General features: G+C 38.1%; 9 protein-coding genes across 9 annotated transcripts; 4 read left to right on the forward strand and 5 right to left on the reverse strand.

The window, feature by feature from the left end:
- Positions 1–272: 272 nt before the first annotated feature.
- On the reverse strand, positions 273–1,500 carry PPL_03025 (uncharacterized protein; the record flags this gene model as incomplete). The annotated part of the gene is made up of 2 exons (XM_020574000.1): positions 273–1,222; positions 1,305–1,500. 2 exons carry the CDS (start codon positions 1,498–1,500, stop codon positions 273–275), a joined length of 1,146 nt encoding a protein of 381 aa, XP_020436072.1.
- Positions 1,501–1,801: 301 nt separating this feature from the next.
- On the forward strand, positions 1,802–7,905 carry nup210 (nucleoporin 210; the record flags this gene model as incomplete). The annotated part of the gene is made up of 4 exons (XM_020574001.1): positions 1,802–1,811; positions 2,178–2,340; positions 2,451–3,145; positions 3,236–7,905. The coding sequence occupies 4 exons, from the start codon at positions 1,802–1,804 to the stop codon at positions 7,903–7,905; spliced, it is 5,538 nt and encodes a 1,845-aa protein (XP_020436073.1).
- A 299-nt stretch (positions 7,906–8,204) lies between these two features.
- Positions 8,205–13,181, forward strand: ggtA (glycosyltransferase; the record flags this gene model as incomplete). Its single annotated transcript, XM_020574002.1, has 4 exons — positions 8,205–8,220; positions 8,257–8,353; positions 8,454–9,774; positions 9,852–13,181. The coding sequence occupies 4 exons, from the start codon at positions 8,205–8,207 to the stop codon at positions 13,179–13,181; spliced, it is 4,764 nt and encodes a 1,587-aa protein (XP_020436074.1).
- A 954-nt stretch (positions 13,182–14,135) lies between these two features.
- Positions 14,136–16,112, forward strand: PPL_03028 (POT family MFS transporter; the record flags this gene model as incomplete). The annotated part of the gene is made up of 5 exons (XM_020574003.1): positions 14,136–14,323; positions 14,397–14,513; positions 14,588–15,243; positions 15,317–15,664; positions 15,748–16,112. The coding sequence occupies 5 exons, from the start codon at positions 14,136–14,138 to the stop codon at positions 16,110–16,112; spliced, it is 1,674 nt and encodes a 557-aa protein (XP_020436075.1).
- Positions 16,113–16,498: 386 nt separating this feature from the next.
- On the forward strand, positions 16,499–16,814 carry PPL_03029 (uncharacterized protein; the record flags this gene model as incomplete). The annotated part of the gene is made up of 2 exons (XM_020574004.1): positions 16,499–16,511; positions 16,582–16,814. 2 exons carry the CDS (start codon positions 16,499–16,501, stop codon positions 16,812–16,814), a joined length of 246 nt encoding a protein of 81 aa, XP_020436076.1.
- Positions 16,815–16,920: 106 nt separating this feature from the next.
- Positions 16,921–18,602, reverse strand: PPL_03030 (uncharacterized protein; the record flags this gene model as incomplete). The annotated part of the gene is made up of 5 exons (XM_020574005.1): positions 16,921–17,003; positions 17,082–17,182; positions 17,262–17,359; positions 17,434–18,139; positions 18,265–18,602. 5 exons carry the CDS (start codon positions 18,600–18,602, stop codon positions 16,921–16,923), a joined length of 1,326 nt encoding a protein of 441 aa, XP_020436077.1.
- A 229-nt stretch (positions 18,603–18,831) lies between these two features.
- PPL_03031 (uncharacterized protein) lies at positions 18,832–20,739 on the reverse strand (the record flags this gene model as incomplete). Its single annotated transcript, XM_020574006.1, has 2 exons — positions 18,832–19,338; positions 19,420–20,739. The coding sequence occupies 2 exons, from the start codon at positions 20,737–20,739 to the stop codon at positions 18,832–18,834; spliced, it is 1,827 nt and encodes a 608-aa protein (XP_020436078.1).
- A 692-nt stretch (positions 20,740–21,431) lies between these two features.
- Positions 21,432–22,937, reverse strand: PPL_03032 (uncharacterized protein; the record flags this gene model as incomplete). Its single annotated transcript, XM_020574007.1, has 1 exon — positions 21,432–22,937. The coding sequence occupies one exon, from the start codon at positions 22,935–22,937 to the stop codon at positions 21,432–21,434; it is 1,506 nt and encodes a 501-aa protein (XP_020436079.1).
- A 397-nt stretch (positions 22,938–23,334) lies between these two features.
- On the reverse strand, positions 23,335–24,763 carry PPL_03033 (uncharacterized protein; the record flags this gene model as incomplete). Its single annotated transcript, XM_020574008.1, has 2 exons — positions 23,335–23,352; positions 23,411–24,763. The coding sequence occupies 2 exons, from the start codon at positions 24,761–24,763 to the stop codon at positions 23,335–23,337; spliced, it is 1,371 nt and encodes a 456-aa protein (XP_020436080.1).
- Positions 24,764–24,833: the final 70 nt, after the last annotated feature.

Raw genomic sequence — 24,833 nt, forward strand, 5'->3', positions numbered from 1 at the left:
TTTAAAAGTAAGAATGGTAATAATAATGATTAACTAAAATTTATTTATAAAAATAATTATAATTGAATTTATTTATTTAAGAAGTTATCGTTTTGAAAGTTATTTTTGATGGAGTCCAATTCCATCAATGTGGAATGTCATATTATTCAATATATCATCTGAATGTTGGTCACTTTTGGTTTGTTTTTTTTTTTTTTACATTTGTAATTTAATTATTATTATTATATATTGTTTTTGGTATGGTGTGTTGATTTAATATTCATCATCGATTATTATTGTTGAACACTATTCATCAATACCATTTTAACTTCATTCATAAATACTTTCATTTGATCTTCGAGTTCGTTGATTCTAGAGTTGAGTTGATCCATTGTTTTGTCCTTTTCGGTCATTTGTTGACGTAGAATACGGTTATCCAACTCTAGTATTTTGATACGTGATTCCAGCTTGGCCTCTGTGACAACGCTGATTGAGTCACTGTCCTTGGTGGGTGCAGCTGTTGCCTTTGGGACGATCGGAACCACTGTGATTGGTTCGAGTTTGGTCGGGGTGCCTGGACGTCTCGATAAAGGTGGTGATTGAGTGGTTGGTAGCATTTGTGTTGGTGTTGCTGGACGTGATGACATTGGACGAACAGTTGTAGTAGTAGTAATATTGTTGGTATTGTTGATTGACGATGGTGTTGGATTTGATAAAATTCCACTTGGTGATGCTGGACGCGATGATAATACAGCTGGACGATTAATATTGTTTTGACTATTGTAGGCAGCGTTATTAGTGAGGTACAATGGTTCCAAAGTTACATCGGTCATCGCTTGTAAATGCTCTTTCTTGGAGGTGGTGGTGGTAATTGGTTGCATTCTTGGCGATGGTGGTTGCTGACTTAATGTGGTTTTCGAGGGTGAGGCACCAATTTTCGAAAAAGAAACACCACTAGTTTGGATATTTGGTAGTGGTTTGACAAAACTACCACTACTACCACCACTGCTAATATTAATTGGTTTTGACTGTTGTGGTGGTTGATGTTGTTGTTGTGGAATGGTCGATGATTGTACATGTTTGGTTGATGTGGTAATGATTCTTTGTTGATTCAATGTATTCTTTGACATATTTTCTTTACTATTATTATTAAATGATGAAATTGGATGATTTCCTATTGGTTGTTTACTATTATTATTGCTATTATTATTAATTTTATTTCCAGATTTATATCCATGTGGATCTATTATAAATATTTATGTTTTTATTACAAATTTAATATTAATATTTATGTTCTTTCTTTAAATTGCAAATTAATTACAAACCTTTTGGTGGAGATAGACAAAAAGAGAATCTCTCTTTATCTTTGTTATCGAATAGAACAGAGTCACGGACACTGTTGAGATCGAAAATACTTGCTTTGGGAGCACCAGCCATTGGCTTTGACGGTCCATGATTAGGATTGCTATTCATAAGATGATCTAGACCATCCCATTTATATTCATCTGTATTATCAATCATTTTGTTTGTTTGTTTGTTTTTTCTAGACTAGTATTATAATTATTATATCAAATGAAACAAAAATAAATAAAATAAATATATGTAAATTATGATTAATTATTAAATAAAATAATTTTAGTAAATAATAATAATAATATTAAATTAAATGTTTTGTTTAAATCAAAAAAAAAGAAAAAGAAAAAGAGGAGTGAAGATAGTATTATTGATCATGAAAATATTATCAAATTTTATTACATTTTTATTCCCTCCAAGTTTTTAAACGGATCAAATTTGGTTTTGAGTTTTTTTTTAAATTTGAAAAATGGAACTACGTTGATCAACATCAATGAAGGTGACAATCAACTTCAAAGAACTTAGTTTTTTTAAAATAATCACATATTTTCGTACTTTTTTTACATCTTTAAATTAATCTATTTAATTGTTAGATTAAAATCATCATATTTATCGTTATCAACAACAACAACTTCATATCTATATTGTATAAATAGTTATTAATATTAATTTGGTTAATAATTATCATAAATAGAATATAAATATAGATAGATAAGAAAGATAAAGATAAATTTAGATAGATGATAAATAAAAGTAAAATAAACAAAAAAAAAGGATGATATTATCTAAAAAATATAGGTTAAATAATAGTAGTAGTGTTAATCGACATTATGTGTTTTATTTAGCGACTTTATTATTTATTATTGGTTTGACAAACTGTGTTGTCGAATCAGCAAAGAATCAAGACACTGAAGTCAGTATCAAAGAAGTCAGTTTATTGTTACCATATACATCTTCAAGATCAAGACTATTCTATAAATTAGGTGCAATCAATGGTTGTTTTGAATGGTAAAATATCAGATAATAACAATAATCAAATCAAACAAAATGATCATAATATTAACTTTTTTAAATGACAACAACAACAACAACAACAACAACTTACTTTTTTTTTTTAGGTCAACTAATAATCAAGAGTTAATCGAATTAGAACCATTGTATGAATCGGCATCATGTGATACTGGTGCAGGCGGTAACAGTGGCGGTAGTACCGCACTCATTGGAACACCTTGGGGCGAACCAGAGAGCAAGAAGTGTTCGACAAGCGTCAAGGTTTCAGTGAGAAGTGGATTTGGATCGCGTGATTCCACTTTGATTTTCGCAGAGGATCGTGCATCTGGAAGACGTCTGCGTTGTGAGGTGTTTGTCGACAAGATCGCCTCTATCAGTATTGAGACTACCACACGTACCATGTTCAAGGACGCCAGTGAGATTCTCGAGGTGCTGGCATTCGATGCCGAAGGCAATCGTTTCTCCACGGTGATGGGTGTCGAGTTTGAGTGGTCGGTGTCCGCCGCCAACACCATCCAGATCGTGCCGTTCAAAGATTCATCGATGGATACCGATCCTGTGCTGCTGGCGATGGAGCGCGAAGGATTGCAATCATCACTGGTTCTAGTCCAAGGAATTGACACTGGAAGAGCACAAGTAACAGCTAGACTCACCGAAACCTCTTATTCCAGCATCGATCCATCGACTGTCACCATCTCTGTGCTCGAACCACTCCAATTGTTCCCCTCACATCTTCTCTATGTCATTCAAGGAACTCAGATTCAATATCTCTTACAGACAGAGAAGCGTAATCAATTGGAAAGTATGGACTATTTATCAACTGTTTATCAAAATACAAACATACATATTAACAGAGCTCTGTTTCTTTTCGTTTATTAATATCTATCTCTAGCAATTACTATGCCAAATCCACAATATGTCTGGGATTCAACTAATAAGAAGGTTGGTATTGTCGAACAGAACGGTTTGTTTATGGCAACTGAAATTGGAAAGACAGAGATTATCGTGCAACACAAGAATATGACAGAGAATCGTGCACATACTATTGTTCATGTGGTCAGTCCATCGTATTTGGCGTTGAAGATCGAACCAATCAATTTGGGACCGGGTCCAGTTAGCAATTGGAATCTGATTGAAAGCAAAAACTATACTTTGACCGTGGAGTTGTATGATACTGCTGGTCATAAGATCTACAACTCTGATATTTCGTACGACGTCGATATCTCTAAGAGCTATTTCGAACCGATCACCTACCCCGGTGGCAGAACCGGCTCCGATACTTTCAATGTGCGTGCTATCAAGGAGGGTGTGACAACGGTGCGTGCCTCACTCTCAAAGATCTACGATCCAAAGCATGGAAAACTTGTGCCACTTCTCCACCCGATCTCTGTCGAACAGGAACTCACGATCAGTCCGCAGATCTCTTTGCTTCCACCCATTCTCTATTTCCCTTTTATCGCTGGACAACCCTCCACTTCAGTTCCATTGCGTGCTCGTGGTGGTTCTGGTGAATACTTGTGGTACACTAATAATAGTTCGATTGTTGATGTCGATGCTGCCGGTGTTGTTAGAACCGGTGCCAACTCTGGCCAATGTGAAGTCGCCGTTGTCGACAAGAAGAATCCACACAATCGTGAAAAAGCCAAAGCTTTGGTTATTCCACCAACCGCTATTGCATTCTCACCGTCACCAGTCGAAGTAGAAGTTGGAAAAGCAATCACACTCGCTGCCGTCTTGAAAAGCGACCGTTTGGCTGCTGGCCATCATTTCGATGCTTGCAACATCCCCGATCTCCAATGGTCCGTTGAAGATGGTACTGTCTTTGCTCTTCAAGAGCCGTCGGCCGTGCCAGAGTCGCAACCACGTGGAATGGAAGGACACATCTGGACACCACGCAATCCAGAGCACTGCTCTGCCAAGCAAGTCAAGGCACTCAAGGAAGGACTGTCACTCGTCCACATCGATCACCACGGAATGAAAGCACACAACCGTGTGTTTGCCTATCGTCCTCTCACCCTCGATCCACCCGAAGCGCTGGTCACTCTTGGCTCCAACGTTGTCGTGCATCACCAAGGTGGTCCAGAACCATGGTACAACGATCCCAAGCTATTCCAACGTTCAGTGGTCGCCGAGCACCCTGACGATGTAGCCATCACAATGTTGTCGCCACACAGCTTCAGTGTAACTTGTCTCCAACACAACGAGCAGACTCTCACTCTCCGTGTCGGAAATCGTGCCAACGCTGCCAATCCTGTGCCAGCCACACCAACTGCCGCCTTCAAATTCCGTTGTGTTCCACCAGCATCGATCCAACTCAGCTTGAATGAAGACGCCGACAAGTTGACTGATCTCCCTACTGGTGCAGCATGCTCCAACTCTATCGTCGCACTCAACGAGCGTAAACCAAGCCAATCCAGTGATGTTCCACTCTACAAAGTACGTAACAATCGTGATCTTCCATTTATTGCCGCTGTCTTTGATGAAGCTGGTCGTCGTTTCACCAACTTCTCCACATTGAAATTCGACTGGGCTTCAAAGGATGAGCAACTCGCCAAGTGGACACCATCCATCATTGGATCACTCGCAACACTCGGACTCTTCAAGCGTGAAGGTCGCACCCGTTTAGAGTCGGCAGTCACTGGATACAACACTGAGATTCTCAAGCGTGCCGGTGTCACCAAGAACATCCCAACTCTCGATTCCAAACAACTGCACAGTTCCGTCGATCTCGACTTGATCTCCAATGTCAAATTGGTTCCATCGCATTCCACTCTCTTTTTGAATGAGAAGAATGTACTCTCGCTAGAAGCACTCGGTGGTAGCGGTAGTTTCTCATTCAGTTCCAACAACTCCAAGATTGCCAAGCTCGAACCCAACAAGAATGTTGTCCTCGTCAAACCGATTGCACCTGGCTACCTAAAGGTTGATGTTACCGATGTCTGTTTGGGAGGCGCTTCTGAACCAGCCATTGTATTCATCTCGGAGATTGGACATCTCGAGATATCGTCATCAGAGTTGATCCAAGTCGGAGGTTCCACTCCGTTGCACGTCAATGCATTCGACTCGAACGGTAATCCATTCGATCAATCACAATATAACTACATTGATTTGACTCCACACATTGATAATCCAAATGTTCTCGGTATCAAACCAACACCTGAAGATCCTCAGACATTCACACTCCGCGGTCTCGACGCTGGTGTAGCCACTCTCTCGCTGGCCAACACCAATCCACGCACCGGAAATGTAGCACAATCGCCAACCACCCAAATTCAAGTATTCCCACCATTCAAAGTATCGCCACAAACACTTCACTTGGTTCCAGGTGGACACTTCCAACTCCAATGGAGTGGAGGTGCTGCCTCTCGTCAGGACGTCTCTTTCAAGGCAGAGAACCCATCGGTTGCATCTGTCGATCGCTCAGGAGAAATCATCGCGCGTGGCATCGGTGAAACAGTGATCACCGCCATTGCCAATATCGTCGATACCAAGACTGGAAAATCTCAAAAGATTGGCGAAGACACTCTCACCGTCTACGTCAAGAACATGACTGGAATTCGTCTGCACAGCACCATCGATCGTCTTTTGGTTGGCGACGAAGCCAAGATCCGTGTTATCGGTGCCAACGGAGAGACTCCATTCACCTATGGAACAGTCGACCTCTACTTTACATGGGAATGTCTCGACGATGGTTACATTGTATCGCTCCTACCGGTCTACCAATCGGCCAACACCACAATCGAAACTGAAGGTTCGTTTGGTGTTCGTGTCTTGGCGAATGCCGCTGGCAGCACAACTGTCACCGCCTACGCCTACAGCGACAACGATCGTTCTCGTCTCCTCTTCAAGACTCCACCCTTCAAATTCACAGTTGTCGACAGCATCGGTATTCCCACCTACAGTCTCTTGTTACCTCTCAACACCGTCTACCTACTTCCATCCGTAACCAACAAAGAAGGAATCGACATTTCCAGACTGGATTGTCTGACCAATATCAACTGTGATGGTGTCACCGTCAAGGACATGAAGATTATCACACAGGATCGTATTGGAACTTGTTATCTCTCTGCCACTCGTGGTGGACGTGGTGACACTTCCTCACTTGTCAAAGTTAACACCAAGCCTTTCTCTCATCTCGAAGTGATTCCACTCAATCCAATCACTGTCGTACCAATGGGCGGTTCCATAACCTTTGGCCTCTACTTGCGTGACGACATTGGTGAACTCTTTAGCAGCTATGCTGGTGTCGCATTTGAAACAGAGTTTAGCAATGCCGGTATCATCGCGGTGCACATCGAACAAAATCCAAATCCAACTAGCAACCAACCACCTGTCACTCTTGTCGCCAAAGCATTGCGTGCCGGCATCGTTACACTGCGTGTCTACCTCAAGGGAATGGATCACATCGACGACTATGTAAAGATCTTTGTCGGTAGATTCATCGAGCCAGACAACTTGATTGTCCACGTCGGTGCCAAGATCCAATTCAAGCTGGATACACAACAACTTTCACAGCGTGGATACGCACTTCCAATGGGTGGTGAACGCGTCTGGGGAACTGGAAACAGCACAATCATGGCAGTGGAGCCAGCCACCGGAAAGGCAACCGCTCTTCAACCAGGTCGCACCACAATCAACTACCTGAAGAATCCATCGTCACAAGCCATCATCCAAGTCGCAAAGATCGCCAGCATCGACTTGGAACTCGCCAACCAAGTTATTGTCTCGACCAACGAAAAGTATTCCTATCCACTCCGATTCAAGACTCAGACCTCACAGGAATTGACCTCGCACCGCTCCGTTCAAAACAACATCGATTGCACCTGTTTCATCAAGGATACCAACGTTGCCACTGCCAAATGTGAACTCTCTGCAACCGACACCACCCAATTCCAGTGTGTCGTCACACCAAAGAGCATACCAACCTCAGTGGTCGACCGAATCACTCTGGTTATTCGCGTTGCCGATCGTCCATCGACCTACAGTCTCGAGAAACAATTCGATCTTCCATTCGAAACATCGTTCAACATCTTGGGACGCAACGAAGTACAACTCACCTCGAAATCCAACTCTTACAACCTCAATATCGAATCGTATCACCCGCTTCTCGTGGAATCATCCGATAGCTCACTTGTCACAGTCACCCCACTCCCGGCAACACAATCACCCTCGGGAACTGGACTCATGTATAATTACATCATCACACCGGCCAAGAATGCTCAGTCATTCCAAGACGTACCGGTGTATATACGCAGCTCCGAAAGCAAGACAAAGCAGTCGGTGCTTGTCTCTTACAACGAACACTCATCGTATGTCAACCAACAGTCATCGTTGCCCTACATGACCATCTCAGGATTGGGTCTAGCGATTGTGATTGCATTGATAACATTCTTTTTCTCATTTAAATACAATCATAAGCCACCCACCTACGTCATTCCATCTCAATCCAGACCAATTCCAGCATCACCATTCAGATCACCACCACCACCAACTAGTTTCCAATCACCACGAGGCGGATCCGATTCCATCTATCTTTCACAATCAAAGTATGGACGATATTAAATATTTAAAAAACATAACAAAACAAATCCCAATATATATATATATAAATAAATTAAAATTAAAAATAATAAGGTTGGGTTTTGAACCATTTTTTATCTGTCTGTTTAATTCTTTCAAAAACAGTATCGGTGTTGGATGAAAAATAAAAATTATATTTTTTTTTTTAAAAGTGATTTGTCATCAAAAAATGGGTTGCAGGATCAGCGGTCTATCAGGTTCAACATTTTTCAACCGACTCTTTATTTTTAAATTAAAATTGTTTATTAACATTATTAATAATAATAATGAATAGTAAAATAATGTCAAAAACGACAAGTTTGATATTATTTACTATTTGTTGTTATTTTATAGTGCAAACAACAATTGCACAGGATGGTGATTCTTCAAAAGCAGTTCATGTATCTTTAGTATCTAATTGGGAGAATACTCCTTTATATCTAGAATCTTTGTATGTTTGGAATATAATTACAATCTATATATAAATATTTAAAGTCAATAGATTGATATTGATTAACCTTTTTTTTTTTTTTAAAACAATCATTTATTAGTATGTTTTTCAAAGAAAGAGTAGATAATGTAGTCTATAATAAATATATAGAACAATTGGCAAAATCGGTTGCAAAGCGATCGTATTCAGAGTTGTCCGATAAACAAAAGTATGATATTGTGATTGACGCTGCTACCACTGTGTTGGGTGATGACACTCAGTTCTACATTGGTGCGTTGCGTGCCGACCTGACAATGCGTACCTTTTCACCAAAGGTAGAGTTACTCCGTCAGCTTTATCTTTCCGCTATGACATCGAACAACATTGCCATTGGTAAATCGAGTGTTCCACTCATTCAAATCGGTTCGCAGACAATTCACCAAAACCTGAATATCAATGCAATCGATCAAGCTCTAAAGTCAATAGTAGTTACCGAGAAGAACAGCAACAACAACAACAACAACACACAGGTATACTCATTCGATACAATCATTGGAAATGATATTACATTCGACTCACAACTCTTGGTTGACAATGGTAGACCAATTGTAATCTACTATGGTAATGTCTTCTCGGTGGAGTTCCTCGATGTCCATAGCCATCTTGTGAAGCTGGCAACCGGTAGCGACGCCAAGATTACCTATGTACTTCGTTTCACTGTGGAATCGAGTGAACAACCTGCCAAACTCCAAGGTTATGGCTATGGTTTGACGATTAAGAATCTCGAGTACAAAGTGATGGACGACAGTGTCATTGCACAGGACGAGAAGAACCAAGATGCCAGTGGCAATCAACTTCACGAAGACGTCGCCGGATTCAATTTCAAGGTGTTGCAAGACCGTCATCCGCAACTGCTAAGCACATTCAAAACCTTTAGAAAGTTCCTTTTGGCGCATCAACAAACCACCGATCTCAAAGTCTGGGAGATCAAAGACATCGGATTGCAATCGGCGCAAAAGATCATCAGTTCGTCCGACCCAATGAGATCGATGAAGTTTATCACCTCGACATTCCCATCGCTTGCGAGATCACTCTCGCGTATCTCGTTGAACGATTCTCTCAAGCAACACGTCGAACAGAATCACAAATTCCTGACAGCTGGCGCAAACCAATTGTTCCTCAACGATCTAAACATCGACTTGGAAGAGGAGTTTGCATTGAATCCAATCGGATTGAATGAGATTATCTACAACGAAATCAAATCGAAATTGGAAACAAAGAAACTAGATCTACAATCGTCACTCATCACCAAAGCAACCAACACCATGTCAAAGATGAATCCAGTAAGATTCGATATCGTTCCAGAGGATGACACTATTTTCTATATCAACAACGTTGAGAAAGATTATACATATCAACGTTGGGATAAATCATTTTCAGCTGTAAGTACTAATAATTAATTGGTTCAAAAAGAATGATCTAGATAACCTAGTTATTAATATTGAAACATTGTCGTTAGATTGAAAATGGAATAGATCAAAACTCTGTTTATATTGCAAAGAATATATTCACAGGTATCTTTATGATTGATATGGATAGTGATGATGCATATCAAACACTTGGTCAAATCAATATGATGATCAACAATAATCTACCAATGAGAATCGGTATCATTTTCGCTACCGATCGTGCTCAGGCCAGCGGTGTAAAGCCAAATCCAGCTCAAGTACCAAATGAAGCAATCATCAAGGTGTTTGCATCGTTCTGGCGATACATGGGTCAACGTGCCGCATTCTATTTCATGAATGCACTCAATTACTATCGTCAACAATACGATATCAACTATGTAACACACTCGCTGATGCAAGGTGCTTTCCAGACCGTAACCAGTCAGATGCACAACCGTATTCCAGGTGGATTGCACATGGCCATGGAGAATCCACAGATGGATGCACAACTAGTTGCCGGAAATCAATATATCGCATCAAAAGGTATCGCCAACTTCCCACAACTCTTTGTCAATGGTATGATCGTTGACCTGAAGAAGGGTAATCCTTTGGAGACTCTCATGTCGTTGGTACAAGAGGAAATGGCGGAGGTCAAGAAGCTCGTTGATCAACGTATAATCGATGATTCCACTCAGGATATCTACAAGACTATAATGTCGCACTACAGAGAAACCACCGGTTTAATGAGCAATTTCAATCCAATCATTATCCCAAGTGAATCTTCACCATTGAAATATGTTTCATTGGCATACTCCTCGGATGCTGCTATTCAACAATTGGCAAACCAAGTACTCAATACCGATATCATTTGGTTCGAGTCAACCACTGAGATTAAAGCACTTTCCACTTTTGTGGTTGGTGACTTTGATGAATCGTCAAGCTCCATCAAGTTGGCGTTGAATGCACTCGATCGTTTCAGCACCGATGCCAAACCAAACAATCAAGTTAGATACGCATTGCTATCCACTGGAAATGGTGTAGTTTCCAAGGTTTTGTCACATCCACAGATCACCATTCAGGGTGCAATTGACCTCCTCACCAAACAAGCTCAGATTCTCGAAGACAAATCAACTCCATTGACTTTGGATCAGGCATTGGCTGCTGCCAAGCTATCAAATAACCCACTTCTCAACCAGAGAAACCAGAATCAACTCACTTTTATCAAAGAATATATCGGTTTGCCAATGACTGGCTCACAAACAACTATTATCGTCAATGGTCGTGTATTGACTGTCGAGGAGAACGATGTATTCAATGAATTCTACTTTTTGGAGTGCTATGAATTGTCAAAGGCAAGAAAAGTTCTCTCGGATATCCTTGAAAATCCATCTGCTGACGACAAACCATTGACCAACAGCCAATACTCTACCATTTTGATGAGATTGATGTCGTCTCTCGGTAAGAGAAACGAAGACACCACCATTGCAAAGAAACAGCCACCCTCTGGTATCACTCCATCATTCACCTACGAAACAAATAACAATATTATTTCAGGATTGCTTAGATTCACTATGATTGTCAATCCTCTCAGCAAACAGGCACAAAAGATCATCCCTATCGTTGCCGAGTTTGCACAACACTACGGTATCCCATGTGATGTCTATCTCAACGTTCAACTTGCACTCTCAGAGATGCCATTGAAGAACTACTATACCTACGTTGTACAACTTGACAACGCATTCGACTCTGCCACTGGAAAGGTAGTATCTGAGCCAGGTGGTACTTTGGTCAACTTACCGGAATCGCGTGTCTTAACTCTTGCCATGGATGCACCAGTCGATTGGATCGTCTCACCAATCGTTGCCAAGTACGATCTTGACAATATTCGTTTGAAGGATCTCGGAAGTGACAAGGTTATGCGTGCTGTCTATGCACTCGAACATCTACTGGTTCAAGGTTCCGCTTTGGACATAAGCAACTACCAGCCACCAGGTGGTCTTGAGCTTCAACTCAGTTCACTCAACTCCAAGGTATCGACCGATACCATTGTTATGGGTAATGGATATTTCCAATTACAAGGTAATCCAGGTATCTGGACACTCGATACCATTGGTAGAGGTGTTGATATCTTTGATACTCTCAATTTGGTAGATCGTAAGGCATCTTCGTTGAAGAACGCTCATTCCGTTCCACATTTGTTGGTCTACATTGAGTCGTTCCGTGGAAGCAATGCTTTCCTTGGTCTAAAGAGAAAGCAAGGTCAGGAAGCAACACCGGTTCTCCCACCAGTAGAAGACAACCAAGATCAACAACAACCTGAAGAGGAGATAGAGGAATCATACTTTTTCAATTGGATGAAAGGTAACAACAATAAGAAGGAGAAGGCACCCGCCAAGGTTAGTTCGACCAATGAGACAATTCATGTATTCTCAGTTGCAAGTGGACATCTCTATGAGCGTTTCCTCAAGATCATGATGCTCTCTGTTAAAAAGAATACAAACAATCCAGTAAAGTTCTGGTTCCTTAAGAACTATCTCTCACCTAAATTTGTTGATTTCATCCCTTTCTTTGCAAAGAAATACGGATTCGACTATGAGTTGGTTACTTACCAATGGCCACCTTGGTTACGAGCACAAACAGAGAAACAACGTATCATCTGGGCATACAAGATTCTATTCTTGGATGTGCTGTTCCCACTCGATGTCAAAAAGGTTATTTTCGTGGATGCCGATCAGGTCGTTCGAACTGACTTGAAGGAACTCTGGGATATGAATCTTCAGGGTGCTGCTCTCGGATACACACCATTCTGTGATTCCAACAAGGACACTGAAGGATTCAGGTTCTGGAAGTCTGGATTCTGGCGTGACCATCTCAGAGGTAAGCCATACCACATCTCAGCACTCTATGTCATCGATCTTCAGCGATTCCGTCGTATCATTGCAGGAGACAACCTGCGTATGACCTACGACCAATTGTCTCGTGATCCAAACAGTCTTGCCAATCTCGACCAGGATCTACCAAACTACCTTCAACATTCCGTCAAAATCTTTAGTTTGCCACAGGAATGGCTTTGGTGTGAGACATGGTGCTCCCAAGCATCGAAATCGAAAGCCAAGACAATCGATTTGTGTAACAACCCAATGACTAAAACACCAAAGCTAGAGAACGCCGTAAGAATCATCGATGAATGGACAACACTTGACAATGAAGCAAAAGGTGTCGAGAAAGAATATGAACAATTGAAATCAACGAAATCACAAAACAAAACACCAACATCATCGACTGTAATCGATGTAGGTAGTGCCTCTCAAACAGTGGCAACAACAAAATACGAAGAAACTCTGCCCAATCAAGATGTTATTAACCAGGCATTAATCGATGCTGCAAATGAATTCATTTGAAATCAAAAAACCGATTCTATAAAAACAAATATATATTAATATGATTCTTTTCTTTCTTTTCATTCTTTCATTTTTTTTTGTTCACATATTAGTTCTATAATTATTTTTATCAAGGTTTAAATATTTATTCCGAAGTTTAAATGATGGTAGAATCCTTACAATTGTTCCCAGCCACACCCTTCACATCCCACATCAGCTATGCAATTGCATCACATTACACAAGTGCAGAGCTATTTTTATTATAGTTGTTTTTTTGATTGTTTACTATTTCAAAAAAAAACGAGAGGTCAGCGTCACTCTGAAATTGCAATCTATGATATCCTAAATCGGTAAAAGGTTTGGGACAAGGACAAAAAAATTTTTCAATATCAACAGGTTCGAATTTTTGACGACAATCACAACTGTCGAAATTAAATTCCTTTTTGGTTGGTTGGTTTTTTTTGATTTGAATTTTTTCAAATTAATTTATTTTTGAAAAACGAATATAATTGGGATTTACTCCCTCCTAGGAGATGCACTGTGATTTACTTTGAGAGTTTCTGACTTGTTTCGAGATCATCTATTAAGAATGTCTAACGATTCATATAATTTTTTATGACACTTTTTTCAACTATACTACTTCCGAGAGCTATACCATATCGATAAAATTGGAAGTATCACCATCAACAGCGAGATTGAAAATTGATTGTAGATGACCAACTGTAGAAATCATTGAATAGAATAAATATCTCAAAGAAATTATTTTATTTTTATTTTTATTTTTTTAATTCCTAAACCATTCCATTGGAGATGGAAACTATTTAAATGATTGGAAATCGTCGTTTTCAATTCCACCTCTCTTAACCTCTGTTGTAATATTATTATAAATAAATAATCATAATTTTCTATTTACTTTTATCGCCATTTTTATTAAATTTTTATTTGTAATATAATAGTTTATAACAACTTTTAAAAATGCCCACTGAGGACATTAATAATAACCAAGAGGTTGAATTTGACCATGTTCCTGTTGGAGATGTACTATCATCTGAAAGTACAACAGAAATTTGTATAGCCGATCAAACTGCCAATGATCAAATAATTGTAAACAATAAAATTCCACATGCAATGTATTTCATTGTTGGTAATGAAGTTTGTGAAAGGTACTATTGATTTATAAATAAAAAAATATATTTAAAATTAATTTTTTAACAAATTTTTTTATATTTTAAATAGATTTTCTTACTATGGTCTTAAAACAATTCTAAGTATTTATTGTACAGATTATATGGGTTACACTGATGACTCTGCTACAGTTTTAATTTCAGCTTTTAACTTTTTGGGTTATGCTTTGTAAGTACAATGATTAAAATTCATTTTTTTAATTAATATTTTCTAATTTTAGTTTTTTTTTTTTTAAAATAAAGTCCTTTGGTTGGTGCTTATTTTGCAGATGCCAGAATAGGAAAATATAAAACAATTTTGTATTTCAGTATGTTGTATTGTGTTGGTGGTATTATCTTATCGGTAACATCAGTCGATGGTGTAACTGGTAGCTCTCCTTCGAATCGTTCTTCATGGGGTCTTATCCTAGGACTTCTCTTGATTGCAATTTCTATGGGAGGTATCAAGCCTTCGGTTTCTGCCTTCTGTGGTGATCAACTTCAATCAAACCAAAAAGGATTGCTCCAAAAAGTTTTCCAAATTTTCTATTGGAGTATCAATTTGGGTTCGTTCTTCTCTACCATTCTCACACCAATGTTGAGAAAGTACACCACATATTGGATAGCCTTTGGTGTTCCAGCGGTCCTCCTGATTCTATCCACCATTATCTTTGTTATTGGTTCCAAGAGATACATTAATCGTCCAGTTGCCGGAAGTGTCTTGCTTGATTCCTGTAAGGTTATTGGTTGCGCTGTCAAGGAGAAAGTTCGTTCCAAACGTGATGGTTACGATGACAGATACTACAATAACCACTGGATTGACAGAGCCAAAGTCAAGCATGATCCAAAGATGGTCGATTCCGTAAGAGCTGCTCTTAAAGTTATGCTTATTTTTGTACCAATGCCATTCTTCTGGGCATGTATGTATTAATTTAACGTAATCTTTTTTTAACTTGATTAGATATTAATATAAATTAAAATAATAACAAATAGTATATGACCAAACCTCATCACGTTGGACTCAATCTGCTGAAAAGATGGACTTAAGTGTTACATCTAACTTTAGTTTTGAGCCAGATCAAATTCAAGCTGTCAATCCATTGTTAATTATGATTTTGGTTCCAGTTTTCGAGTATTGTCTCTACCGTCCATTGAAGCGAAGAAATATCAACTTCAGTCCATTGCTTCGTATGGTCGTAGGTATGTGGCTTGCAGTTGCAACTTTCCTTCTTGCAATGTTTGTCGAGAGAAAGATCGAGAGTGAAGAGAATGTTTCTATCTTTTGGCAACTCCCACAATATGTCCTATTGACATGTGCCGAGATCTTGATTTCCATCACTGGTAAATATTTATTAAAAACAAAAAAATATTTATAAGTAATAACTAACAAAATTTTCTCCCTTCTTCTTATTTTTTTATAATAGGTTTGGAGTTCTCTTATAGTCAAGCACCAGCTTCAATGAAATCAATGATTATGTCATTGTGGTTGTTCACCGATTCCATTGGTAATTTGATTATTATCGTTGTCATCGAGTCGTTCAGTATCACACCACAATGGAAAGAATATCTTGTATTTGCATTGATCATGACTGTTCCAACCATCGTATTCATGTACATCGCCTACAAATACCAACCAGTCGATCCATCTATCTATGAGTATGAGGAGACTGATAAATCTCCCAAATCAATCGAGTTGGAAGAGAAGAAACAAGATATCAAAAAGAGAAATATCAATGAATCGCAAAGACATCTAGAGGAATCTACTGATACTTTGTCACTGGACCATTAATTGTAAAATTATTAAAATAAAAAAATTAAATGTAAAAAAATCAAACATCTTTGTTAAAAATTTGATTTTAATCATTGTCTGTTGTGAGATTCATTTTGAAATTAACTTTAATATTGATACAAGAAAATACAAAATGAGTACTAAAATTGTTTGCTTTTAATAAAAGTAGTTCACAATACCAAATAAAAGAATAGTTTAATATGAAACTGTCAAACATCTATTGAATGTTATTTGTCTATTTATGGACATTAAAAATAAATAATTTTAATATTTTAAAACATTCTTATTAATTGCTAAAGTATAAATACTTATCACAAAGATGTTTCAAATCATTCAAATTGAATACAAATATTTAATCTCTAATATTAAAATTCTAATAAATAAAAATGACTCTTATCAGTATGTAAATTATTCAATATTAGATTAATTAAATTAATTAACTAATGATAATTATTATTATTACTTATAGAATCAATTTCATTGTTGGGCAACTCATTCTCTGGTTTGGAAAATAACTCTTCCTCTGACTTTGTTGGATCAGTTGGTAAATCATCGATTGATTCAGACTCCCAAGAGCAATGCTTTGGTTGGGGTAGAAGAAGAAGAACCACCAATGTTATTTTTGGTGATGTTAATGTCTTCAGTGGTGGTTGTGGAGGTTGCTGTGGCGGTTTTGGTGGTCTCGGTGGTTTAGGTTTCTAAAACTACAAAATTTAATAGTTTTCAAATTTGGTTATTATTCTATTCAATTCTATTATAAATAAAAGATTGTTCTTCTTGTTATCAATTTATTCGATTGAAATTAATTTCAGAAAATAAATTTAGATTTAAGTTGATCCACTTTATCCTTTCCAATTGTATCATTTAATGATTTTAATAATATATTGATTGCTTTTTATAAATAAAAGAAATAAAGTTAATTTAAATTTGCTATAAGATACTAGATAAATAGTGATAACTGATACAAACATTCTTTTTCCATAAATGACAATGATTGAAGATTTATACTTAATCTATTCATCTTGGTCAACGATTCCAATATTCTGTATATTAGGTCATATTCTTTGTTTCTATAGTAATAAAATATTAATATATATTAATAGTAAAATATGTTAACATCAATTGATATAATAATTTGATTGAGCTTACACTAAATAATTATTCTCCAATATAACTATTATACTGCTAAACAATGAGGGTGATAAAATATCATTAAGAATATTCGGTAGTTTCTCTGGTTCGATTAACTGTTGGTATAAATATCATTATTAGTATATTTAAGCTTTTATGTCTATGAACATAATCTGTTGAAGGTAATTACCTTGAAATAATTATAGAATAAATTAGAATCGTTTTGGATTGAATTATAGAACTTTTCAAACTCAAATGAGTTTCTCGGTGCTGTCTTTGGTAATGTTGGTTTCATATTGGCCAATCTTGCCAATCTTTCTTGAAGTGAATTTGATGATGACTTTGGTGTTGTTGCGTTTGTCGTTGTTGGTTTAGTTGTTTCTGCTGCAATTGGTGTTATTGTCGTTGTTGGTTTTGTTGTTTCTGTTGTTACTGTTGTATTTGTTGTTGCTTTAGGTTTTGTCGTATCTACAATCATTTCATGATCATCATCATCTTCGATCTCTACAACTCTTGCTCTTGTCTTTACTGGTGGTTCTGTTGTTGGTTGTGTTACTGTGGGTGTTGTTGGTTGTGTTGTTTTAACTGGTAATGTTTCGATTGAAGGAGATGTAGAGGTGGCAGAAGCAGAAGGTGTTGTTGCAACATTCGACTTCTTTTCATTGGAGACAATAGATTCCGCAACGGTTTGTTGCTGTAATAGCTTCTTGATTACAACGACCTCATTGGCAGCCTCATTACTCTTTGGATCTTGTTTTAACACTGTATTGAAATCATCGAGTGCCTCTTTGTATTTCTTTAACTCCTTATAAGCCTGACCTCTTCTATGATATGCTTTAATATAAGTTCTATCTAGATTTATACTGATGTTACAATCTGCAACAACTTGTGAATAACTATTATTATTATTATTTTTACAAATTATATATATATTAATATTTATAAAGTTTGTGGATATAATGTTGATTAGTAGTTTCAAACAGTTAACTAAGCTGTTGTTTAATTAATTAATGTAATTTACTTTTTTAATTTTAAATAAGACATTGCTCTATTTGCAAATAAGATGGCATTTGAATTATCTAGCTGAATGGCGAGTGTATAGTATTCTACAGCCTCTTTGTAGTGACCCACTTTGAATTGGTCATTACCTAGATCTTTGTATCTCAATGACTCTGCACTGGCATCGAATATCTTTGATGACGATGTATTGGTTATTGGAGTAGAAGCTGCTTTGATCCTCTTTGACTCTATGATCTTTTGATCGACTGCATCTACATTAGTCTGCCACACTTTTAATGACTTTAAATACTCTTTAGCAACATTTGATTTTAAGTTATTTTGATTAGATTTATCTGTCATAACTAATAACTATCTATAAATAATAAACAAATTTTTGATTATCTGTTTTTTTAATTTTATTTTTTAAAAAAAACGATGATCGATCATCTTCTCATAGCAAAGTATCGACCAAACATCTGTCTATCAATCACAATATTATCAAAATAAAAGGTATTAAATGAAGTATACATTGATATATATTTAAATATTTGTTTATTTATTTAGTACAAATAGATTGTATTTAATATTACTATTGTTGTGTTGGTTGAGTTGATGTTGAAACTTCAGTTGGTGTTGGTGTGGCATTTGCAGATGTTTGTAAAGTTGGTGTTGTTTCTTGAGTCGATGAACCTAATGAATTGTTAGAGTTTTGTGGTGATGCTGGTGATGTTGTTGTTGTTGGTGTTGTTTCATTGGCTGTTGTAGTTGTGCTTGTTGATTCTGTTGATGTGGTGGTGGTAGTAGTTGTTGGTGCTACTGCTGCTGGTTGTTCATCTTCGATTGTCCATGTTGAAATATTTGATGTGTAGACAGGCACTGCCTTTCCGATGAAATCCAAGGAGTCTCTATGTGCGTAGGTCTCCCACTCGTTCTTATTGATATCATAACACTTAAAGTCGTTGACTTTGGAATCGGTACCGAATGCAAAGATCTTTGGTCTACCGTTGTGATGTCCGTAGAATATAGAGGTCGCTGGATAGAACAATACCAACTTCTCAAGCTTATAGGTATCCAAACACCAACGATAGAATGAGTACTTGCAGATGATATAGATATGACGATTGACATTGTCGTAGCACACCGACGATATCTCACTGTCTACCTTGCCCTTGAATACCATCTTTGACGATCCGCTCGACAACGAGAACATAATGATAGAGGCATTCGAGGGTTTGTCGTCGGTCGAGTCGACAATGTAGATGGTGTCGCCATCCAAGATCGAATGTGCATTGAAACGTGGCCATCTCAAATGACCCTTCTCAGTGAATGTATTGGTTGCGACGTCGTACTGCACCACTGAACTCTCGGAGAAATGCTTCCAGATGAGGTATCTCTCACCGTAGCCTCCACCGATGATGTAGACGTAACGCGATCCATCCGAGCAGAACGAAGAATCCGGTCCGAAGCGTTCTTGTTTCTCAAAGTAGACGGCTTGTACCCAGTTCTTGTTGATGTGGTCAAACTTGAATACTCCACGCTTGCCATCGAAAGCACAGATGTAACCTCCGACAACCAACAGCTTGTGGAACGGCTCCGATGTTGGGTGATGAGCAATCCATTTCTTCTCTTCCAAGTCCAACGAGTGGAGTGCAAAGAATCCAGGTTTGTAATCGACGAATGCGTAGATCGAGAGAATATTGAGTGGTGCTGCCAACAGTTTGATTTGATCTTCGGCACCCTGTAGCTCATAGGACTTTCCAACGTCTTCTTTGATACGATTGATCGTTTCTTGACGCAACTTCAATTTGATGCCTGGCAACACGGACTTTTCCTCCTCGGCCAGTGTCAACAGATCTTCGTAGATAACGTTGTTATCGAACGATTGATTCTTATTGACTGCCAAGAAACTCTCTAGATTATCGACATTTGACAATTGCTCAAGCAACTGACTGGCGTTTTCCTGATGTTGGAGAGAACCACCCGATACCAACACTCCAGAAGATGATAGCGATAATGATGGTGGAGACTCGGTAGTAGTAGTAGTAGTAGTATCTGGTGATGTTATGGTCGAAGATTCAGAGTCACCCGAGGTGAGTAACGATTGTTCGAGACGCAACTTGACAGAGTAGAGACGATCGATACTGTTGTACAAAGAGAGTAGTTCGTGACCGAGATTGTTTCGCTCCTGTCCGATAATGTCAATGGCGCGATTCTCCTCTTGTTTCAAATACTCTTGTAACTCTGAGAAGTATTGACGCACCTCTTTCTCTACTTTGTTGGTCGATTCGTACGATTCAACACTACCACGTAGAAGACTCCATTTTCCATCTATACTCTTATTGAGTGCATCCAAACGGCTATTGAAAATCGACTTTTGCTCACCGATCGAATGACCGTTGTGTGTGGTTTGAATACATTTCGAGCAAATCAACTTGAATCTACAAGTTGAACATGCAAACTTTAACTTTTTATTATGTATTTCACAAAGACCTGTCATTGTTTTTTTCTACCACTTTTTTCCTCTTATGATGATAATTATACTAACTTTAGTATAGTTATAAAATATAAAAAAACCGAAAAATAAAAGAGTAATGTGAATATAAATTTAAAAACAAAGCTTTGAATAATGACTCATCAAAAACAGTTCCAAAATGCCACCTGTATGAATCCTCATGATACGAGGATTAAGTCCAGAAAATGTTGGCAAAAAAAAAAAAACTAAATTTAAATAAATTAAAGATATTTTTATTTTTCATTTTTTTTTTCAGGTCCCTCACCAGAAAACTCAATTAAATTGTCGCGTTATCCAAATGGGTTAATAATTCTAAAAAAGGTTAGCTATCTATTTTTATTAATATAAAAAAAATGGTAATTCCAACCATAAAAAAAAAAAAAAAAAAACCTTTTCAATTTCCGATCGATTATTCGAAATAAATAAAATTTTATTTATAATGATCTGATCTTCAATCATATCTAGATATTAGATATTTTTCAATTTTTTTTTTATTATTATTATTACTATATTACAATTTTATTTGTTGTGGTGTTTTGTTTCTAATGTTTCTTTTTTTTTTTGATTCTTTTTTTTCTTTAAATTAAATAAATAATATTGAATTTTCGTTGAAAGTCGAGTTGATAACTAACTAATTTGTTGATGAGTGTTTGATTGATTGATTGAATTTTGATCATTTAATAATCCTCGAAATCATCGTTATCATCATCTAAATTCTCCACGAAATCAACTTGATTCATAGAGTTGAAACGTTTTTGCATTGATACGTAGAGAAGATCTGCAATGGTAGCTATTCCATTCTCACGTGGAGGTGGCGGTGTGTTGGGAACTGGTTTCAATACATTCTTCATCTCTGAGAGTGATTCGCCCGACAAGCTATCGTCGTCAACCAAACGATTGCCTTTCTTGCCAGACACTGCAGGCTGTGTGATCTTAAAGGTTGGCAAGGGTGGTGGTTTCGGTCGTTTCAGATCCTCTATCTCCTCGAGTAGCGCTGTCTCTCTGGTTCTGAACGCTTGTTCTTGCTCCAGTTTGGCTGCACGCAAATCATTGAGTTGTTTTGTGAGTTGTTCGGATTTATGACGCTCCGACTCCAACTCGGCGCTGGTCGATGAGTGTTCGAACGACAGCTTCTTCAACTTGGATTCCTCTTCTCTCAGCTGAGCTGTCGTTTGATCGAGTGTCGATTTCACACTGTTGTATTGATCCTTGGTTGTCTGTTTGATTTGTTCTATCTGACGTTTCAACTCCTCGATCTCCAACGATTTCAATGCTGCAGTCTGCTTGTTACTCTTGGCTTCGCGATCGGCATCGGCCAGCTTGCTATCCAGCTTCTTAATGGTTTGCTCAAGACTGTCAATCTTTCTTGGGAATATAGTCTTTATAATTGTATCTCTATCCTTTAGTTGTTCGTTCAACTTTTGAATATTGGACAACAGATTCTCCCTTTCGAAACTAGAGAATTGATTGTCACCAATACTGCTGTCTGGTGATAAAATAGCTGTTGTTGTTGTTATTGCTGTTGGTATATATGCAACTGGTATTTCTTCTACTTTCACTTCTTCCTTTAACTTCTCAGAGATAGAGAGTAGTCTTTCTTCCTTTTGTTTGTGTTCCTCAACCTTTTGGTTGACTTCACTCAGTAGACTTTCATAGTGATTGCGCTGCTCTTGTTTCTTCTGGTTGATGTCATGTATCAGATGTTCGTAGTGATTGCGCTGCTCTGTCTTTTCTCTCTCGATCTGTCGAAGCTGGTTGACCAATCTCTGCTCGGTCTGCTCTGCAGCCATGGTAACACGCTCCAGTGCCGCCTCAGTAGAGTCACGCGCACTCGTCAACTCCTCGATAACCATCGATTGCTCCTCTATCGTGCCATTCAGTGCAACAACATCGCCCTTCAATGTCTCGATACAATCGTTCAGTCTGATCTGCTCCTCGGTGTTGGCTGATCTCTCCCGGAACAACTTGCCATTGAGCGAATCAACATCACTTTCCAACCTGGCTTTGTCAGACTCCAAGTGCGTGCGAGTGTCAATCAGTATCGCCTTTTCATTTTGCAGTGTGTTTATCTCTTGTTTCAAAGCGTCACGCTCTTGAGTGAAATTCGCTTTGACAACGGTGAGTTGCTCGAGCAGCCGCTGTTTGTAGGCGGCATGACTCTCTTCCAACTCGGTGATCTTCATGTTGAGATGCAACTCTTTCTCCTTGGAGTCGACAATCACCTGTTTGGTGTGTTGTGCCATCTGTCCGATCTTGAAGAGCAGTTGGTCGTGTGCTCGCGCACTGTCGTACAGCTTGTCCTCGGCATCGACAATGACCGCTCTTCTCTGCTGCGGAGTGACATTGCCAATCTGAAAAGCGCCGTACAACGGAATATTCTTGTTTCTCAGAGCATAGGGTGGAATGAACTCATTGAATGCCATGGTCAACTCCATCGTACTCAACCTACTACCAAGACCATAGTGATAGAGTGAGGATCCTCTATTCAAAACCAATGGGAACTCATCGTTACTTATCAAAGAGAATCTCTCGGGATCATCTATTTTAAATTTAGAACATAAATTCTCAATAACCTAAAAATCATGATTGTTGATTTAACTGAATTAATAAAAAGCTTTTTTTTTTTTGTGAAACCAACGAATAAGTTTCTACTTACTTGGGAAATGGTGATTGAGGAGTCAACTTTTAATCGCTTCTTTTTCAGACCTTGAAGTTGTTTGAGTGGTGGTAGTTTGAAATCGATGACGTATTCACCGCTAACCTGTTCAAGCGGCAGATTTACATCGATTTGTCCGGTGTATTCTTCCTTTGAGATGAGACAAAGCTCCCAAGAGCTAAAGAATGTTCCGAAACCATAGGTAGAGAGGAGTTGCTCGTTGTCCAATACACATCCAAGGATAGTAACCAACATGAAACGACGTGGATCCGCTACATGTTGCTTACGACACACGAGATTCACTGTTTGTGCAACTGTCAGCTTCTTACTGATCTTGTAGGTTCTCATTCGAACATCACCAAACTCACTGGAATTCGCTGGCATATTAATTGTTAATACATGACCACCCGATGCATCTGTATTGTTGTTTGTAAAATGATGTTGAAATTGAAATAGAATAGGGAAGAGATCCGGATGACCACCCCAAATCTCATTCTCTGTAAGCTTGTGCTCTGCTATCAGCTGGTAGATTTCGTTGGCTTCTGATTTATTGTTGCCAACCGCTGATTTTGCCATTGTGTGGAGAAGAACGGTTGCACTACGTGATTGAGTACCTGCAATCTTAACGGTCTGATCACCATTGGCAAGTGGAACTGTAGACTTTCCATAGATAGTACCAGTTCCATTCGATCTGCTAAGTCCGCCTACCAAATTACCACTGCTTACTGATTTAGAATTACTTGACAATGATTGGTTATGATTAGGAGGCGCTGTTCCTGTGTGGTGGTGTTGTGCTGTTGCTGATGAAGTTTGCTGATTTAATTTGGTAGTAGAAGAAGAAGATACAGATATATTTGATGTATTTGGTGATTTATTTAAAGGTGATGATGATGATGATGATGACGATGTTGATGTTGATAGTAGTGAACTACTATTTGTATTATTACTATTACTACTACTACTACTATTATTATTATTATTAGTACTGATACTGTTTTCATTTGGAGAGCTTTGTGAAACTGGTGATGGTGGTGGTGGTGGAAGTGAGGAAATGGTTGATTGTTTCGTAGTTGTGTTTGTGTTTATATTTGTTTTTGTGCTTGAATTTGAATTAGTTGTTGTTAACTCATTTGTTACTTCACTTGATATACTGTTCGAGTTTGCCAGAGGTGTTAATTGTGTTTTTGAAGAACTGTCATCTTTTGGTAATTTTGGTGAAAGTGGTGGTGTGTTTGTGGTGGTTGTTGTATTGTTAGAAGATACAGTGTGTTGTTGTTGTTGTTGAGAACTACTATTTATTGGTGGTTTATTGGCACCAATAGTAACCCTTCCAATTTTTAAATTGTTATTCATAATTTATTGAACCAAAACAACATGGTAAAGGTTCTGTTCTTCTTCTTCTTCTTTCAAATAATAAATATAT

The sequence above is a fragment of the Heterostelium album genome, assembly GCF_000004825.1.
Source record: "Heterostelium album PN500 unplaced genomic scaffold PPL_scaffold3, whole genome shotgun sequence".
NCBI lineage: Eukaryota > Evosea > Eumycetozoa > Acytosteliales > Acytosteliaceae > Heterostelium > Heterostelium album.